This window comes from Lontra canadensis, unplaced genomic scaffold (assembly GCF_010015895.1).
Source record: "Lontra canadensis isolate GAN:19392208 unplaced genomic scaffold, GSC_riverotter_1.0 scaffold15, whole genome shotgun sequence".
NCBI lineage: Eukaryota > Metazoa > Chordata > Mammalia > Carnivora > Mustelidae > Lontra > Lontra canadensis.
Genome location: NW_022631009.1, coordinates 16609156 through 16628838, shown reverse-complemented (window position 1 = coordinate 16628838; position 19683 = coordinate 16609156). Strand labels below are relative to the sequence as shown.

The 19683-nt window shown below is 31.6% G+C and overlaps 1 protein-coding gene across 46 annotated transcripts in view; it reads left to right on the top strand.

Annotated features, from left to right (window-relative positions):
- RIMS2 (regulating synaptic membrane exocytosis 2) overlaps positions 1 to 19683 on the top strand; it is a 586269-nt gene that overhangs the window by 398559 nt on the left and 168027 nt on the right. For 13 of the 46 annotated variants that reach the window (XM_032858499.1, XM_032858497.1, XM_032858496.1 and 10 more), the window contains one exon: positions 13356 to 13388. The exons of 31 other annotated variants lie outside the window; for them this stretch is intronic. In XM_032858499.1, coding sequence (XP_032714390.1) covers positions 13356 to 13388 — 33 coding nt within the window. The remainder of the gene's footprint in view (positions 1 to 13355; positions 13389 to 19683) is intronic. 2 more of the 46 variants (XM_032858498.1, XM_032858520.1) reach the window with 1 other exon arrangement.

Here is a 19683-nt window from a genome sequence, read left to right as displayed (position 1 = left end):
AGTAACTTGGTGACAGTGAGAAAGATGGCTTGAAAGAAACGAGACCGAGGACATAAGACCATTTCAGGTCTTTCAATAGTCCACTATGATGGTTTGAACAAAAGTGAGGAGAAGAAGAAGAAATGCATTTTAAAAATTTCCTTCCTCGTTCAAATCCACAAGGCTAAATGAATCAGTTGTAGAAGTTAAGTACTTATACACAAATATTTTAAAATTTCTTTTCCTGATCTTTCCTTTCTTTCTCGGAGCCCATTTCTCCTTATTTTACTTTTCTCTCCCGCTTTGCTCATTTTATTTCTTCTGTATTTCCAAAGCCTCAACTGGCTAATCAGATTTAGTGAAAAACCCTTTCTACCTCAGACCTTTCTGCATACTTCAACCATTATTCAAGCCATACCATCACTGATTTCCTGAATATAATTCTAAGGCCATCTTCTATTTGTTGTTGAAAATGATGTGATCTTAGGAGGGCGATAGGAGACTAGAGTAAGAGCACAGGTTTTGGGCCTTAGCTCAGGGCCTGTCTTTACTATGTACCAACACTAGGCCCTTAACCTAAGTTCATCTGAGAAAAAGAAATCTTACCATCTTTCTTTTATGCCCAATATGCTACTTTGAGAATCAAATGAGGTAATGAATGTGAGATTGTTTGTAAACTAGAGAACTAGTCAGTTACCTTTAATAACCAAGCTCTTTGTTTTCTTACCTGGAGAAACCGACCAACTGATAGAAGGTCCTTTTTGTGTTTTATAGGATTAAATATGATGCTCTGTGTGGAGGCAATTGAAGCATATATTATACAAATACAGTCTTATTAACATAAGAATTTATGCTCTTTAAATTGTAGCATTCATAGGATTGGCTACCTGGGGTGATGGAAAGTCGCTGAAATACAGTTATTTTGAAGACGTGTGTTTCTTAAATGTCACCTAAAAGCTCACTTCATGGTTAAGTCTTTGTGTGTAAAATCATTCTTCATATTAGCTAATATTTATTAAATGAATTTTAAGCTTTCCAATCTACAAATTAAATTCACAACTAAATATTTACTCAATTCAACTTTAAAATACTCAATTAGAGTGTTATTTTTAAAAAAGAGAGAAAATTATCCCTCTAGAACAAACTTTTTGTGTGTACTTGAATGGATTCCTGGTCTGTGCACTTGGACATATATTCTTTCAAAGTAATACTGATTAATTACATTATACGTATTTGATTTTCACTTTTTAACCTTGGGTAGTATGTTGTACAGTATCATGGGCTAGCACTTTATACTTAAAATTTCAATTTTAAGTTCATTATTATTTAACATTAAGGAGACCATTTTGTTTTGTTTTGTTTTGTTTTTTTTAATTATCACAATAGTCCTTTAACAGAAAAGACTGTCTTTAAGGTGTTCCATCAGTGGTATTTTTGCTATTTTTGTTTAGTATATGTAAAACAACTTTCTGACAATTTGATTATTTCCTGATACAAAACTACTTTGCTAGTTTCATTTTAATACTATGGCCCATAATTCCAAGAGGGCTAACTAGATACGGGTAGCTCTCAGCATTGGTTTTTGGGTGATGAACGAATTAATGAGTCAATAGTTCTGTTCTTTTTATAACTTTAATTCTGCTTTAAAGTAGACATTTGAATTTTAACAGAGGGTTTAAATAATTACATTTAGAACTATTAGAAAATATTCTATACTCTCAGTGTCCTAATTTCATCATCTCTGGTATAGGTATTCTTCTACAAAATCTGACTAGTCTAGAATAATAAGAAGCAAGAGCAACTCGGTAATTTTAGAGATGGAAATAACCTTTCAAATTTTCAAGACTAAATTTCTCACTTCAATATAACATATGAGAGGCCAGAGAGGCTCTGAACCTTGGCTAAGGTTGTACACATAGTTAATAGCAGAAATGTTCCAGAAGCCAGCATTCCTGGCTCAGTCTGGTAACATATCTGTGACATTTTTTAATCAACCATTGATAGCCTTCCTCTAGGTCTTCTTTCATTGTTATATTGGCTGTCATTTATAAATTGATAGTTATGGAGTACTTTTGTTACTGGCATATAATAATTTTCAACAAATACTTGCTAATGTCAGTCTGTCAACCCAAGACAAATAACTATAAACAACTTCTCTTCAACTAAAATGTTTGTCAACTCAAAGAAAGTGTTTAAAAATTAAACATGTTATGTGTTAAGGGGCTTTCTGCCAATTTACAAATAGGCTATACCATTTTCAAAACAAGCCATTTCGACTTCTGCATACTCAATCTCACTTCAGAATAGCATGTCTTCTATTTTGTAACATCATAAACTATGAAGTGGTGAAACAACTCTTTAATATGACAAATGTATAGGATTTTAGCAAATTTTAGGAGTAACTCTGTAATCCTGTCGAATCTTTCATATTATATCGGTGGATGACCAAAAGTGCAGATTTTTCAAAAAACAAGAAATACTTTGTTTCAATGAGCTTATTATTTTCCCCAAACAGAGAAATCAGTCTGTTGGTTTTTGACATCAGATTAATTTGGTTAAATGTAGAGACAATTCGTTTATTCCTATAACTAAAGAGGGCTTAGCCAAGCGTTTGGGAATTTATTAGAAAGTCTATATATTCTATAAAGGTTTTAAGACTATTCTTCCCACTAGCAGTGGATTGAAATATAGTATCTTTATCTAGATTGTTTACCATTCCAGAGTCCTATATTGCATCTTTAGCAGATTATTTATTAACACCCAATTAGAAAATCAGGGTGTTAACTACACACCTAAGTGTAACTTTCATACTCCCAAATCAAGGAGTTTGTTTCTTCACAAGAGCTGATTTATGTTGGGCCAGAAAAAAAGCATCTTATTATTAATAGCATTTATTTTAGGTTTAGGAACTGGAAAACCCTTACAATTAATGCAGTTGATTCTAACAGTGTAAGTAAACAAAAACAAAAAATAGTAAGTAATCAAAATCAAAAACAGTAATGTATCCCAAATCCCCTATATTTGATGTTGCAATATAGCATGTTTTGCATTTTGACAGTGATTTCAACTTCCCTAGTTATGTTTTGCTTAGGTTAATATTATAAAATGTTAGTATTTCATTATTTATGTCCAAAGGTGGATAAGGCACCATCTTAACTAACAAAATAACTAACTATTAATAAATAACTAACAAAACTCTTAGTTATTGTATGACATAGTGAAAACTTCATGGGGATTAAAATGTACATTGACAGTAACCAGCTACTTATAATATAGTTTTAGAAATATGTGGATAAAAAACAGGCAAGTGTATACTTAAGTATTTATGAATGCTGCTATGAGATTACATTGTGATCAGCAAATCTTTTGATACACGACTTATAAGGCCCTACATGATCTGTACTCCCCCACTTCCGATTTCATTACCTCTTTTACCTCATCTTCTAGTACTTTCCCCTTCATCTACTCTGTTCCAGTCACAGAGTTTACCATGCTTTTCTAGAATATATCAGACATGCTCTTACCTCAGGACATTTGCATGTGCTGTTCTTCTGGTTGTAATGCCTTCTCCCCAGATAACCATATGGCTAACTCCCCTACTTTCCCAAGTTCTCTACTTAAACTTGTCTTCTTTGTGAGGCGCTCTATGACTAACCTATTCAAACATCTGTCACCCTCTGGACATTTTATTTTTTTCTTACCTACTTCATGTTTGTCTTCTTAGCATTTGCCAGTATCTAAGTGACAAAACATTTAATTTGTTTATCCTGTTTAATCTAATTTCTCCCACTAGAATATAAACTTTATGAGAACATGGACTTTTGTCTGTTTTGTTTGTGGTTAAATTCCTAGTGCCTTATCATGCCCAAATTATAGTAGGTGCTGAATATATATTTGTTAGATTTAAACATATTTTACAATACTACAAATAATTCTGGATAATTTTAGATAAGCCAGATAACTCATATTCAATGAAACCAAACTTAATAGTTTTCACTGAAATAATAACCCCACCGCACAGAAATTTTTCTGTCATTTAATGAAAGTACTAAATGTCGTAGCCAAAAATTAGTCACTTTGTCTTACCGTATATTAAAATGTATTTGTAGATTTTCTCTTGGTATGTATGGAAGTCTCTGCATTTTAATTCCACATAAACATTTTATTGTACCATAATAACATAATGTTTAGCAAAATGTTTATTTCTAAAATAAATTAATATTATTTAATATCAACTAAAAAAACCTTTATTTACCAAGCCATTTTAATTATATTTGCTTCGTACCTTGGCCCCACTTATTTTATCAAAAATAAATTTTGGAGATTACTGGAATAAATTTTAGTGCTCTGGATTTTGAAACTTATAAGAAAATTCAAATATCACATTCCTATATTTAAAAGATTGACTACATATTAATAAAATTTGTGGGAAAACATAGGGGGAAAAAATCTAAAAACTAATTAGGTTCTGAAGTATTTTTAGGTTCTCGTTGTACACATTGTCTATACTTCTGATAAGTTCTGATGATTGTTTTTTGGTCTATACTAGAAGTTACATGGGAAGACCAGCAGAAAAAGGTGAATGGTACAATAAGTGATGACAAACCATTGCCGAAAAAGAAACACCAATCTGAGCCAGGTTTGTCAGGGTTTGGAAGATCACTGAAAGCATGAGACTCTAAGCATTGCATTTCATGCTTTTTAATTATGTGTGTGCTTGTACCTCTTCTTTCTCATTTTGGTGTGAACTTTATAGTGTGTAGACCCTATTTAAATTAGAGTGGTGAACACTTTATTTCAAGATATGTGTAGAAAACAAATTATACATATTTTGGAAAAAAGTTCTTTTTTGTTATCAAGATTACTTTTCTAGGAGAAAAATTGACTAATTTAAGCACAAATGGTCATTTATATATTTGGTTGTTTTGGCCCAAATTAAAGTACTTTCATGGAAAGGGATCACAATATATAATTAAATATAAATACATATAATTAAACTACCTTAATGGGGAGGTATTACTTGCTTCCTTAAAAAGTACTATACAAAAGTCAATAATACTGTCAAAGCACTATACCAGATATTGGAAATGACTTATTTTACAACTTTTGCAGCTAAGATATTGCTAACAGCCACAAAGAGTGATAGCATATTGTGTGAATTCAGTAGTCTCTATAGTCCATTATTTCTACAAATGAATTGAAATGAAATTAAGTGATTTTATTTTCCTCTTTCTTTTCTTCTTTGAAGAGGTATTATTAACTAAGTAGAAGACAAAAACTTGAACCAAGAGTAAAAGGAAGAGAAGCAAAGGGCAGAAGTAATCAATAAATTGAATAATCAGTCCTTGCCTTAATCCATGATTGGATGAGAGTCCGTTGAAAATTTCATTCCAAATTTTAGGATGGCCTTTCTGATAGTGATATTATCATTAAAATGACTGCATCTATAATAACAGTGTTAATGTATTTTTATATGGTGACTCAGATCATCTTACATCTCTGAAACTTATACTTTAAAACGTATCAGTGTAAAATAAATTAAATTAATTTTAAACTGACTCATTAATGAATATTCACTGCTATCCTGTTGTATGCCAGAAATTGTGATTGGTACTGAGTTATCTGGGTAAACAACACTAATGCAGTAATGTCCTCATAAAGCTTACATTCTGGCAAAAATATATAAATTATAAGTGATTATACTAATGACTAAGTTACCACAATTGTGATAATGTTTTAAGGAGAAGAGTAGGTTGCTCTGAGAAAAATAATTATGTTACGTAAGTCTGGAGAGGAAGAAAAAATGCTATAGCACAAATGGCTTAATCTGTGAATTCTCTTTTAGTAAAACACATTCTGGAAATTTAATAAAATAAGCAGGAATTTACATTGGGAATTTAAATATATAAGTTGTAAGAGAAATATCTTGCCTTTTTTTCAATTTTTCAATTATGCATCACAGTTTGTTTTGAAAATAATAATTATCTTAATATATTTAATGGGATTTAAAGGTAAACAGTATAAAATTAACGATTTATGTTATGATTTATATAACAAAAATTATTACTGTAAAAATCTTTCCTTGCAATATTGTGTGATATCAGTTATCTTTAGTCATTAAACTATTGTTTGTCTTATTTGCCATGATGTCTGATTACATAAATAGGCTTGTAGCCATATAGATTGATGTAAATAAATTACATTGAATATTAAAGTCAATGCAAAGTTTGGCTAAAAAAAATCTTAAATCTCACAAACAGAATTTTTAAAATCTCCTAAATGTTATTAATTTGTATATTCTCATAGGTAGAATATATATATTTTATCCCTTGAGTCCTCTAACTGAATATAAACTTCGTGTGTAAAAGAGGAAAATTAATGTAATTAGAGTGCCTTAATGTCATGGCTTAAAATGGTTATAGATTTTTCTATTTTGGCAATTGTTCATTTTCCTATATACTAGGAAATTCAAACTGGCCCTGGAAATTCCCACCCTAAATGTCGTGAGTAAGTATGCGGTATGTTAAGGCAGCAAACACTTATTAAATGTTAGTATTCCTAAATATCTTTGTTTGTTTCTTAAAGAAAGGTGGGATATGTGGGGATTATTTTTAATAATTGAAACTTTGAAGTGATAAAATGGGAGGCAAATAATGGGATATCAGGTGAGTGGGGCTAATTACCTATGTTTTGAGCATGGGCTTTACGGAAGACATGTTTGGAGTCGTTCTCTCTTTCATATTTAAGTATGTCTATGATACTAATAATCTATTGATTGTAATCCATGTTTAATACATAATTTTCATTCACTAAAATCTAAGATCACATTTTCCATTAATTGTCAAAGATTCTTCATCAGAAGATTGTTATAGTAAACTTGTGGTGTTAGACAAATTCGTAAGGACTTGAACCCAAATCTGAGATGCAAAGTCAGCTATGTGTATCAATAGTGTATACTGCTATCTTTTTTGTTGCTGTTTTATCAGAATCTGTGCAAAAATAATAGCTGGGAATTTTACCATTTTTAGGATGTATGCTAATAACTTAAAAATCATTTCAAATTTTTATTTTAAACATAAGAATATAGAACCAGAGGACTAAATGGCACTATATAGGCTAGAAAATATGTTAATGAATATTTGGATGAACTTTAAGTATTATGGACTAGTTTCTGCTTCTTTTAAAGAAAAGTCTTGATATTTCAAAATCTGACTGTCCTGAGGGGGTTATCAGCAAGAAAGGTGATTTATTTTCAGTATCTCTCACTTAATTGATGGGATAGATGAAGATTCCTGGGAAATACAATGGTGTTTATCAGATTAGTATCTTAGATATGAGCAAAAATATAAGTATTGTACAAATGATTTTAAACTTCAGGGTTTATGGATAGTGTTTAGTGTAAATCACTAACATCTTCCTCAGCTAGATGTGAATTAGATTTTGTTTAGACCATAAAGTTAATAAAACATTCTTGACAGAAGTCAAGATTATTTGAGTATGGAAAAATCCGTTGTTTAATTTTTAATGAGCAATCTGATTCTAGACTAGAATACTATGGCCTATAATAATGCATTGCTATTAAACATTGAAAAACTTTAATCCTTTGAGCTTTATATTTTCACTTTGTGAGTCTATCTGTTCTTATAGTAATTGAAATGTATCTGAAAAACATATTTTATATTAAATATTTTATCTCATATTTTACTTAAACTTATCCCACAAAAATCTCTGGTGAGAATGATAATTTTAGTTAGGCTGAATGAATGTTTTGGAACTGATACAGTTTCTCCAAATAAAGATCTTGGACTTAAATAGTTCAGAATGGACTTTGAGATATAATTTTAAATGATTTCTGATGTGTTTGATAATTAATTAATACTTTTCCAAAAATGATTATCTACCTTGGTTCATTATTTTTTAAGTGTAAGGTATGCTATATCTAGGAAAATTTTGAAGTAACTTAGCTACCCTTATTGTAATTATCCTGAAACCATGATGGTGCTACTTACTTTGCTGTTTCTTGTCTGGAAAATAAGTCTGTGCCTTTCTAGGAAAGGGCAGTGAAACACTTTGCTGGGTTACTGTATGATTACATATTATTTTGGAAATAGAAACTATTCAGGTAACAAGTTCTGTTTTACTACATACTCTAGCATCTTGATGCATAAGCCCTTAGTATTAGCATTATATAATTTAGTTAATGTATTAACCTTTAATTTTTTCCAACATGGACTTTATAATATTGTATTCTTTGTGAACCTGTAACTGTGGTGAAGGTAGGGATTTTTTTCTTCTACCTTTGGATTTATGCTTTGCAAAAGTTATCTTAAGAAAAAGTAAATACTGAAAGATGTATTTTGTTAGTGAGTTTAATACTTAGCATTTTTTCTTTTTTACTATTTTGGTGTTGTGGAGTTTTGCTTCCTTTTATTTTTGAGTACTTTGACATTTCTTAAACGTAGAAACAATGCGTTTCCATCTAAACTGATAATCTAAATTAATCTTCTAGTTAGATTCTAATCTAATTCATCTAATCTAGAAAAGAGAATCAAGGTTATGTTCTTAGTCAGTATTAGACACTGGTAATTTCCAGATTGTTGTAGAATAATGAATTTTATTTTTTATAAAAAAAGTGATATAAAACAAAGTAAATACTTTATGCAAGACAAATCAATTGATGGAATTTCAGAATTAAATACTATTGATACCTACAGATGTAAATATAGCATTCTTTGTTAATAACTGTTTTCCTATCAATAAAGAGAAATTTCATGATTTATGAGTTTAGTTGCTTATTTAAAGTTGATTCAGTTTCCTCTGAATATACAGATAAGCTTATAACGCCAAGCTGTCATTCAATGACTGTTGTTTTTATGATAAATAGTGTGATGTATTTTGAACTTACTCAATACATTCTCTGAGTATATTTTTCTTCTGTATTTAAAATTGCATTATGTGTCAGACCTCAAGGACAGAATCAGTGAAAAACAGTACACCTAGGAAAGAAGACATTTAAAAGAAAAACATTTTCATTAGTGAGCTTTTAAAAATAACAAAATATTTTAAAAGATTGTACCTTGCTTATTTTAATAGGTAGAAGTTATTGTAAATATTCAATTATTTTATGGTTGATGACAAGATTACAGAAAGTAATAATTAGTTTTAAAAAGAAACTCAGATATTTGGTTGAGGAACTAATTCTTCAAGATTTTTTCACATTGGAGAGTTTTAGTTCAAAATCTGTAAATTTGGTAAACATTTTATTTTTATATTCTAGATCCATCTTGATCTTTGTACCATTGAGACACTACTCCTACAAAGTAGTTGCTTAGTCTTCATTTTGAAAAGTATCTCTCCTGCCCCAAAGAGACATACTAAGACTATGATCTTTCAAAAGCCCTCATAATATGATTGGTTTTTAATTATATGAAAGTTCTAGTATGCTTTTAAAGTATTAAGGCTTTTGTTTCATTGTCAGGATTTTTTTTTTTTTTTTTTTTTTTGGTCAGGAATTGTTTTAAACAGAATTCTTGCTCCTGAAGGACCTGTGTTTACTCAAGTACAAAATCATCTGATAATAGGACCAATATTATGTCTGTTGTAAATGGTGGTAAATGAGAAAGAACATTAGCCATCAATAAGTTTCAAATAGATATCATACATACTTGGTAAAAACTGTATTTATAGATAAACGGGCCCATGTACATGCCTTTTAAAATTAAGTTGATTGCAGATTATTCTTTCTCTTTGAACTTGAGGTGTATTAAGTCAAAATTTAATAATAGTTAATACATTATATTAGGAAGAGAAAATTTTTGGTTTGCACAAAATTTTGCATAAAATTTGGCATCATATACATTATTACAAACTTAACTTTTTTACCAAGTAAATCAATGAAAGTAATTATTTTATATATCTATTTATCTTCAGTAGTTCTTTTTTTAATTTTAAGGACCAAAATATAGCAGCTTTAATTGGTAGGTACATTGATAGATAAATAGACACAAAGATATTATATTACTTTGCTTGATGCACATAAACTTAAAAATACTTCTCAAAAATAATTTGCCATAAATGATGAAATGATATTATGGGGTTTATGAAGTATTCATCATATCCTATAAATGTCTTTTTCAATACAATATATGAAAATTTTTTATTTCTCCTTTCTTGGCTCATATGATGGAATGAACAAAAAAAAAATACTGTATATTTTCTCTGCAGAGTCTTTATATTTTTAAATATAAAACTAAAACTGCAGGGTGCCTGGGTGGCTCAGTGGGTTAAAGCCTCTGCTTTCGTCTCAGGTCATGACCTCAGGGTCCTGGGATGGAGCCCAGCATCAGGCTCTCTGCTCAGCAGGGAACCTGCTTTCCCCCTACCCCTTTGCCTGCCTACTTGTAATCTCTGTCAAATAAATAAATAAAATCTTAAAAAAAAAAAAAAACTAAAACTACAATTCAGCCATAATTATGATATAACAGATACCAAAGCAAGGGTATACTTTTACTATATTTAACTTCTTACTATTTAACTGGTTATTGGTTAAAGGAAATATTAGAAAGAGTTCTCATTAGAATGGCCATTAAAACAGCACTGAAAAGTAGAATGTGGGATAGTAATGATCAAAGGAAAAATAGAGAGGAATTGTGGAGGCAGTTACTTTTAGCTTCTTCAAGGTTTACAGAAGTCTGTAATTCATTGCAATGGTATATGTGAAATAAGTACTTACAGTTTATTCTCATTTAAGTAAGATCTGGCCACTTAAATGATGCTGACTATAAGTTTTTCTTTTAAAATGAGGCTGTTATAATGCAAATAATGTATAATACAAATTCTAACAACAAGGAAGACAAGAAAGCCAAAAGATTTTTTAAAATATATTTGGTATAACTTTAAATTTTTGAGATTTTATTATTTAAATGAATATTCTATCTGCTAATTAAAATTAAATGATTTTTACATAAGAATGGTTATGACCTATTTATTAATGGATCATAGTCATATAAGGATGGAAAGATGATTTAATGGGCACTTTCAGTTAGTAATGAGATCATTGTCAAATCTTCCACTTTAGTCCTTTTATGTAATATAAATTTTGTGTTATTTTATTAAAAATTAACTTACTAGAGCTAAGTGTTATCCTATTTCTCACAAGAGTAAAAACTTTAGTGAATTACTTGCATAGTTGAAGCAGTTACCTTTAAAAAAAAAATTCAAACTCTATACTATGTAATAAATTGTCCAGATCAGGTGCCACCATGAGAAGATTTTTTTTGTTTTTTCTTTGCTTGAATTTTTATTTCACGTGTTTTTATTGGGTCATATACCATCTAGTAGAAAGAAAGTTGACCTGGTAATCAGGAGTCCTCTGTTCTATTACTGGTTCTGCCACTGAACTTGTTGTGTGACCTTGGGTAAGTCACTTGAACTCTGTATGCCTCAGTTATTCTCTGTGATTAATGAATGAATGAGTGGAGAAGACTTTTGGATGTTTTGAATCTATATAACATGAAAAACATTGCCTTGTGCCATTATAAAATAATTCAAGATACAGAAAAATGCTAGGTAGAGAAAGAGCGTCATTTATTTATTTTGTGGTTACATTTTCTGCAAAAAATAATAGTAATGATAATAAATTTTTTTCTTAGAGAAGGACTATACCTAAGCCGTCATTTTATCCAATTCATATCAATTTCATTTTAATATGCAAGGAAATTATTTTAGTAAGGTGGTAAATATGTATGTAGAAAAATTTTGCAAATGAAAAATCATATGAGATAAAATACAATTCAGAATTAAACTGAGTTATTAATGTATCTCTGATTTTTCTATCTTCTTTGAGAAGTGGGCGGACAGGGGGATGGAAAACAAAATATGTCATATATCATATTAATGTATGGGGTACATTTCAGGAGGATAATGCTTTTCCAATAGTGGCCAATCCTACCAACACAGTCTGGTTTGTAATACAATAATTATGATGAATGTAGTGTCCAATTTTGAATAGATCAAAGATGTGCTCAAGCAATAATCAAAATGACATTGTTAAATTTCGAAATGTGTCATTCCTTTTCAGTTCTCTACAATTCATACTAGGATTTCTCTTTTTTCTAAGAAAACAAGTTTTGGTCATCTTAGCAATCTTTTCCTGGTGGAAAGTTTTCATTTTCTCACTATTCAAGAAAAGAGATAAATTTGTTATAAGAAAGAATCCTTTTAAGAGTTATAATCTCAGTATATCAATATTTCAAGTATATTTTGATATAATATGTTTTTCCATATATCTCTCAAAAACCATGATATAACCATTGCAGAAGTGAATTTGGTGTTTTGATTTAAGAATTTTATGTTCTCAAAACTAATTATGTGATTAAATAGGAAATTTTGGTTTTGTATTACAGTGTTTATCTGTGTCAGTCATACTAATACTACCTCACTAATACCTTTGAAAGAATTTTTTTTCCTAGAATGCTGTTTAGCAGATATTTCCTGCTTTCAATCACTGTATAGAATGTCTTCTAACTTCACTAGCAATGGAGAACAAAGTGTTTCCAAAATGTGTCCTCTATCTATTATAGTAGATGTTGGATTTTGAGGGGAAAATTTAAATAGAGATGTCAGTGATGTGTTATGTGGTGTCTGTAAGAATTTTCTGAATAAATAGGTATTATAAGGGAATATGAAGAAATAAGATTTGTCTAGATTTAAGGTTCATTGAATTTTTAATATTTAAATAAGCCATATCTTTCAGCTACCCTTTTTATAATGAGTCTTCTAGTTATTACTCTCCATATTTTATAATATTTTATGGTAATATTTTGCTGTAGTGAAGTAATTCGGGTATTGGCGCATGTGTGCACTCATCAATTTCAGAAACTTGAAAGACATAGAAATCTGTTGGAACTATTTTTAATGTTCTTTTTTAAAGTTTATTCAATTAAATTCTTTTCTTTAGATGATAATTAAAAATTCTAAAAGCATTTTCACTGGACTCTGGAATGTCTTGAACAATATGGTCATACAAGGAACATTGTTTTCACTAATGGTATCTTTCTTCAGCATCAGTGTTCAGGATTGGCGGTCCATAAATAATTATAAACTTTGAATCTTCTTTATTTCTACACTAACTTTATTTTTCTGATTCTGCTAATCCATAATAGTTTACCCAATTCTCCATCAGTTCTTCTGTATTCTTTTAAAATTTTTTTTTAATATGGTATGTATTTTATTATATCTTCCCTACAACTGTGTACAGGATTTTTCTCAAAATGATTTGGGGCCCTTTCCTTCAGTGTCACTTTTTACCTTTCGAGTACATCCACTCACACCCATCTCCTTTGTCTATGTCTGTCCATTACACGATGTGGCCACAGAAGAAGTGGACTCCACAAGGAGAAGACATGCAGGTCTGTCTCTTCTACTGCTTTTCTTTGTTATTTTTTCATGTATCTAACTTATTTTAGAAATTTTTTACATTTTTTCTTCATTTCATAATTTTTCATTTTCCTCTAATATAACAAAATGTTAAATCTTGCAGGCCTTTTTATTTTAGGTAGTGGTATATTCAACTTTTAACAGCAACTGCTCCAATTAGATTGATAAAAATAAAATGATTAATTTTTAATGTAATATGTATGTGTGTGTGCATGTGTGTGTGTGTGTGTATTTTTCCATAATGGGTAACTAAATCCAGATCCAAAGATATGTATATGTATATGTATATATGTTTATACATATATACATAAAGATATATAGTATTTTGTCAGTGATATTAAGTTAACAAATGAATCATACTCATTCTTCAACTTATTTTAGACTTCAACCTTGTTTTCAACTTCATTTTACATAATTCTAAAAGTACTTTATTTTTATCATGAGTTCTGCAATGTGCTAGACATTTGGAGAACATTAAAGATCTAATACATGTCCTAAACAAGCTCTCAGTATCACTGAGGAGTTAAAATATGTGGGTAACATGCTGTGTTTATGTGCAAATATGGATGATTCTAGCAATATGGTCTACAAAGATATAAAGTCAAATAAAATCTGTTTCAGCTAGATGGCCAGAAAAGGCTTCATGGAAGAAATAACACTTGAACTGAACTTGAACCTTCATTCAACACTCATTTATTAAGCACATGTGATGTGATACTGTTCTAGGTGCTGGAAATAACAGGACACACAATAGCTCCCCGTCTTTGCAGGCTTTTTCTAGTGTGAGTCTGATAAATAAATGCAGTAGTAGTGCAGGTGCTATGAGAAATCTGTGTATATAGAATGCAGTGGAATCATAAAGGATGGTATGATCATTTCCACCTGAAAAGTATGGATATTATTCAAGAAAGACTTCATAGGAGAGATAACATATGAAATAAACATTAAAAACTAGAAAGATGTTTCCCTCCTGGGTAGAGTACATTTCAGGCAGAGGAAACAATATGGGGAAAATGACTTCAAACAAGTTTAGGCAAAAATAGGCAGGGGAGTGTTTCTGAAGATCATGTGGGATATGGAAATATATAAAGCAAGAAAAGAACAAGATCAGATATTTTTTCTTAGAAATATTACTGTGAAAAGCTATGTAAAAAATGGGCTAGAGCAGTAAAAGCAGAAAAATCGTTTATGAGGCTGTTGCACAGATCAGTAGAGAGATGATAATGGGCTGACATAAGGTATCAGTAGCATATGATATTGATACATGAGAAGTTACATAAAGATGTAGAATCTGTAGAACTTAGTCACTGATTAGATATTGTCAATGCAAGAAAGGGAGGGAATAAGATAATTTCAGGTGACGGAAATGTATGGATAAATGGTGGCCTATTTTGTCAGGATAAGGAATGAACACGTTTTGGGGAAAAAGGTAAAAGAATTCAGTTTGAGGGTGGGTTGAGTTTGACATTCCTTTGGAATATTAAGATATGACTATCTAATAGAAGTGATTGAAGGTATGGATGTAGAAAATCAGAGAAGTCTGGGCTGGAGACATAGAATAGAGTATCATCCCTTAACTGATTCCATTGGAGTGAATGGAATTGTCAGAAGCATATGAAGATTAAGAAGAGAACCAACAGTCACATTTCTGGGATTACCAACATTTATTTACATTTAAGGAGTGGATAAAAAACAAGAGCCAGAAAACCATGATGAAGAGAACTACTGAAGGACAGTAGGATATGCAGAAAAGAACATAATTCAAGAAAGGGAAGTGTTTCCAGAAGGGTATACTCATCAGAAAAATTCAAGAGAAGAACAAATATTGTTAAGTGACAAAACTAACCAATAACAATCTTTGCCTAATTGGTGTCAGTGAAGTTGTGGAGGATGGGAGCCAGATGGAAGAGAAGGAAAGACAGGTCTAAAGGGGCAGGGGTGGGAAATGAAGATGAATGTAGACTAGGGGAATGAATGAATGGCTTGGGGGAAATTACAAACTGAAGAGTAGCTACCATGGGGAATATAAGAAAGCTCACCACAGATACGTAGAAAGAGGATAGTGTAAGTGAGGAACTTAAATTTGTGATGACATTGGTTCTCTAATGTATCATTGACTCATTAGCACACTTCAGATAAATTGTTGGAAGTTTGTGAGCAGTTATAATAGAGAGAAAAAGAGGATGAGGATGTTGAGGGGGACCGGCAAGTCAAGTGTTTAAAGTGATGTCCTAGAGTGCCTGGCACAGTTGGTTAAGCATCTGCCTTCCACTGGATACTTCCACTTCCACTTCCACTGGAGTCCCAGGCATTAAGTCCCACATCTTTTCCCTCTGCCCTTCACCCTGCTTGTGCGCTCTCTCTCTCCCTAATAAATAAATAAAATCTTGAGAGAAAAAATAAAGTGATATACAAGATAGATTAGGGAAGTCGCTTGTCATGTGAAATCATGAGGTCTTGTTAAATCGTGTTCGGATGCAAAGTTTTCCGTGAGCTGGAAGAGAAGGGGTTCAGTAAAACTGGAATTTGTGGAAGCATTCAAGGCTAATGGAGGCAAACGGAGAAGGTTTTTTTCAGAGACTGATTTAATGCTTAGAGTTTTCAGATGTTAGACAATCCCGAGTGGTATAAAGCTACAGGGTTTGGTCCTGGGAGTGAAATTCTGAAGTGGAGCGTGGATGACAGTTTGGAAAGGAAAGGAAAGTAACAAATTTTGATGTAGCATTTTTATATAGGCATTGAAGTCACTGATGGCCTAAGTTTGACAGGAAATGGGTGAAGGAAATTGCCCAGGAGGATGGTAGCAGCAAGGAAGTATAATGGTGTGAATATCATGTGAGTCGATTTTATATGAAATTAGAAAAGTAAGCATGTGGAAGCAGCACTGCAGATCTAGAAGTATGCTGATGCCACTTCTGGGATTCCATATTACTTAGAGTATAGGATTTCGAGCAGTTTCTCCTCAAAATGTTTCTGGCGGAGGTAGTGTTCTGGTGGAAGGGTTAACTTTCCATTCAGGCTAACAGGTGAGATGAACACTCCAAAATGAGGCTGATCATGTGTAAGATTTCAGTAAAAACAATGGAGCTTCAGAATTCACAGCAGAAAAGATGAAGATGTGGGAAGGAATGTGGGAAAAATTAGAGAAGGAAGCTCAGGGCACGTGCAGCTGAGGCTACAGATCAGAAAATGTTAAGAAAATAATAGATGTGGGGCACCTGGGTGGCTCAGTGGGTTAAAGCCTCTGTCTTTGGCTCAGGTCATGATCTCAGGGTCCTGGGATCGAGCCCCGCATTGGGCTCCCTGCCCAGCAGGAAGCCTGCTTCCCCCCAACCCTCTCTGCCTGCGTCTCGGCCTACTTGTGGTCTCTGTCTGTCAAATAAATAAATAAAATCTTTATATATTTATATGTATATTAAAAAAAGAAAATAATGCTAAGATAAGGAAGGAATAAAGTATTGAATGTGGTAGGAGAGAAAACACGGAGAAAAATAAAGAATGTAAGCTTGGCTTTGGGAGGGGGAATTCAACTGATTGAATAAAGGAATCTCCATGATAGGCATAAAGGTAAAAGGAAAGTACTTAGTTGAGGGAGTTTGAAAATTAGGGAGAGGAGAAGATCGATAATGGAAGCAACTTTTCTTAAGAAAAGTCAGTGCTGTCTAGGACACATGTGGAATGGTTAAAATACGGAGAAAAGTGATTTTTGTTGTGTTCAAATATCAGGTCCCAAATTACTTTTAATTTTTACCTAAAAATAATTTGAAGTCTTTCTTAGTGCATACTCTAAAGCTGTAGTTGTAGCTATAGATCTACAACACTTAACTTTCCTTCAGGTGGGAGGAAGCTGGAGTGAGCTTTCTCAGTTCTAGTTGTAGACGCCCAACACTGTCAGCGGGAATTTAATCTTATTACCTAGCACTGAGTTTAGGTTTCCACAAACTCTTCAAAGCCTAGAGATAAATGAAAACTAATGCATTCCATTCCAAAGGAGTAAGGAGAGAATGATAGAGTAGGTAGTAAGAGGAGCTTCAGGAAAAAGGAGGTAATTTTAGAAAACAGCAAATTTTGTAACAAGCAATTCAGAATGGATTTCCAACTGTTTGATAAAAGTTAGATGAAGTTAAAGCTTTTCAGAAACTGACTGGAGACTGACTAATAAAATCATATCTTTTTTAAACTACCATCATATCTCTAATGAATATGTAAGTTGGTTATTTCTCTGTATCAAACACGACCTCTTAATACTTGGAACCAAATTGTGATGGGAAAATAACTTCTTAAAGCTAATCATTTTCCTGACATATTAAGTTGAAATGTATATTTTACATTTTACACCACAAAGGACCTTCGTTTCTGTTAGTAGTTCCAAGTATGGTCATTGCAACATAGTTCTACACCCTAAATGAAGGAATGGCATTTGATCACACATTTTGAAGCAGGGGAAAAAAAAAAAACCCACTAATTTTACCCCTTGCAAATAATAACTGAGTTTCTTCTAAATGAGAAATAGTGAGTTTTATTAGGGTTTACACTTTTCTTCTTACTCTTAAGAAATTTCATATGACAAATGTATTTTTTTTTAGATAATTGTTAAACAGATCTTAGAGACCATTTGACAGAAAGCTAATGATGCAAAAAGGTTTTAAAAATACAGTTTGGTATGTTCCATGAGATAACATCTGCTCACGTTTTTGAATTCAAGTTTTAACTACACAAATTTTCAGAATTACTTCTAGACCTGGTCTAGAGCATCTAGCAATCTTAGTGTTTGTGTAATATGTATTTTACTCCTAAGAAAATCTCAAAAACAAAAGATGTTTTGTCAGCCATATTTCTTACTAATTCCATAGGTAAATTACTATATTATAATACCAATTATTACATTATGATGCTAACTAGTTGTTACATTGTTATAGTTGGTTCTGTGCTACATCAAGAGTTTTGGAAAATATGTTTAAAAATTTCTATTTCAGACTGGTCCATTGGTCTGCCAGGCACTAATGTTAATTTGCAAAGCTTAGCAATTCAAGTTGAATAGATTTTAAACACTTCTTGATAAAAATACAACTGGGAATAACTAACATATCCTTTGCATTGAAGTTATTCTTTTCTAATTTTTTAAAATTTATTTTTAATACTTTTAAAAATTTTTCCAACATTTCTAAGACATAATTGGCATATAATATTGTTTCAGTTTGTGGGTTGGCACCTGGCTGGCTCTGTCGGTAGAGCATGTGACTCTTGATCTCGGGGTTGTGGGTTCAAGCCCCACGTTGGGCATAGAGATGACTTAAAAAGACAAACATTATATAAATATTAGTATAACACTGTGATTTTAATTTGTATAAATTATGAAATGATTTCCACAATAATTTCGGTTAACTTTCTATAATTCTTAATAAAATTATTACTTCACTTCCTATTGGGGTTAGCTAAGGCAAATTTTTTTCAAAATTAATACAGTATTATTTTTATCACTAAAACAGTTTCTTTTTTGTTTTTTTTTCTGTGATTATTATGAATGTTGCCCTTGAGATACATTATTCCAAACCTGCACTTCAGTTTTTATCACATTTGTTTGGCATATGTGCCATGTTCTGAATGTCAGGTGCTTTCACGTGACCTCTCATTCTATTCGTGTTATATTCTAAAAGGTAAAGAGAAGTAACATTCATTGTAGGGGAAATTTGCTATACCTATGAATATGTACACATGTAAACATGCATATAAGCTGTTACTGAAATTCTCCCAAATCTTTCAATTATTGATTTATTATCAGTCTTATCATTACACACAGGTTCTATCCATTTTTAGGTATTTTCTGTGCATTGATTCTATCCTATCTATATTTCATGGGCTCTATTATTGACAAAAGTCTAAGATATAGATAGATACTCAAGATTTGCTCAGTCATGAAAACCATAACTCTGTAGTATACTGAAATTCTACTGGAAAATGTAAATCAGTCAGTTTCTAAGGAAGAATGTCGTGTCAACTCCCTGTTCATTACTGTGCTGGCTACCTTAGACATTAGAAGAGACAGAGCAGCTTGGAATATTTTATGTAAGTTTGCGTTTAACGTTTTATTAAGTAGTATTGGGATTTTTTTTTTAAAGATCTTATTTATTTGACAGACAGATCACAAGTAGGCAGAGCAGCCTGCAGAGAGAGAGGGGGAAGCAGGCTCCCTGCTGAGAAGAGAGCCCGATTCAGGCCTCGATCCCAGGACCTGAGATCATGACCTGAGCCAAAGGCAGAGGCTTA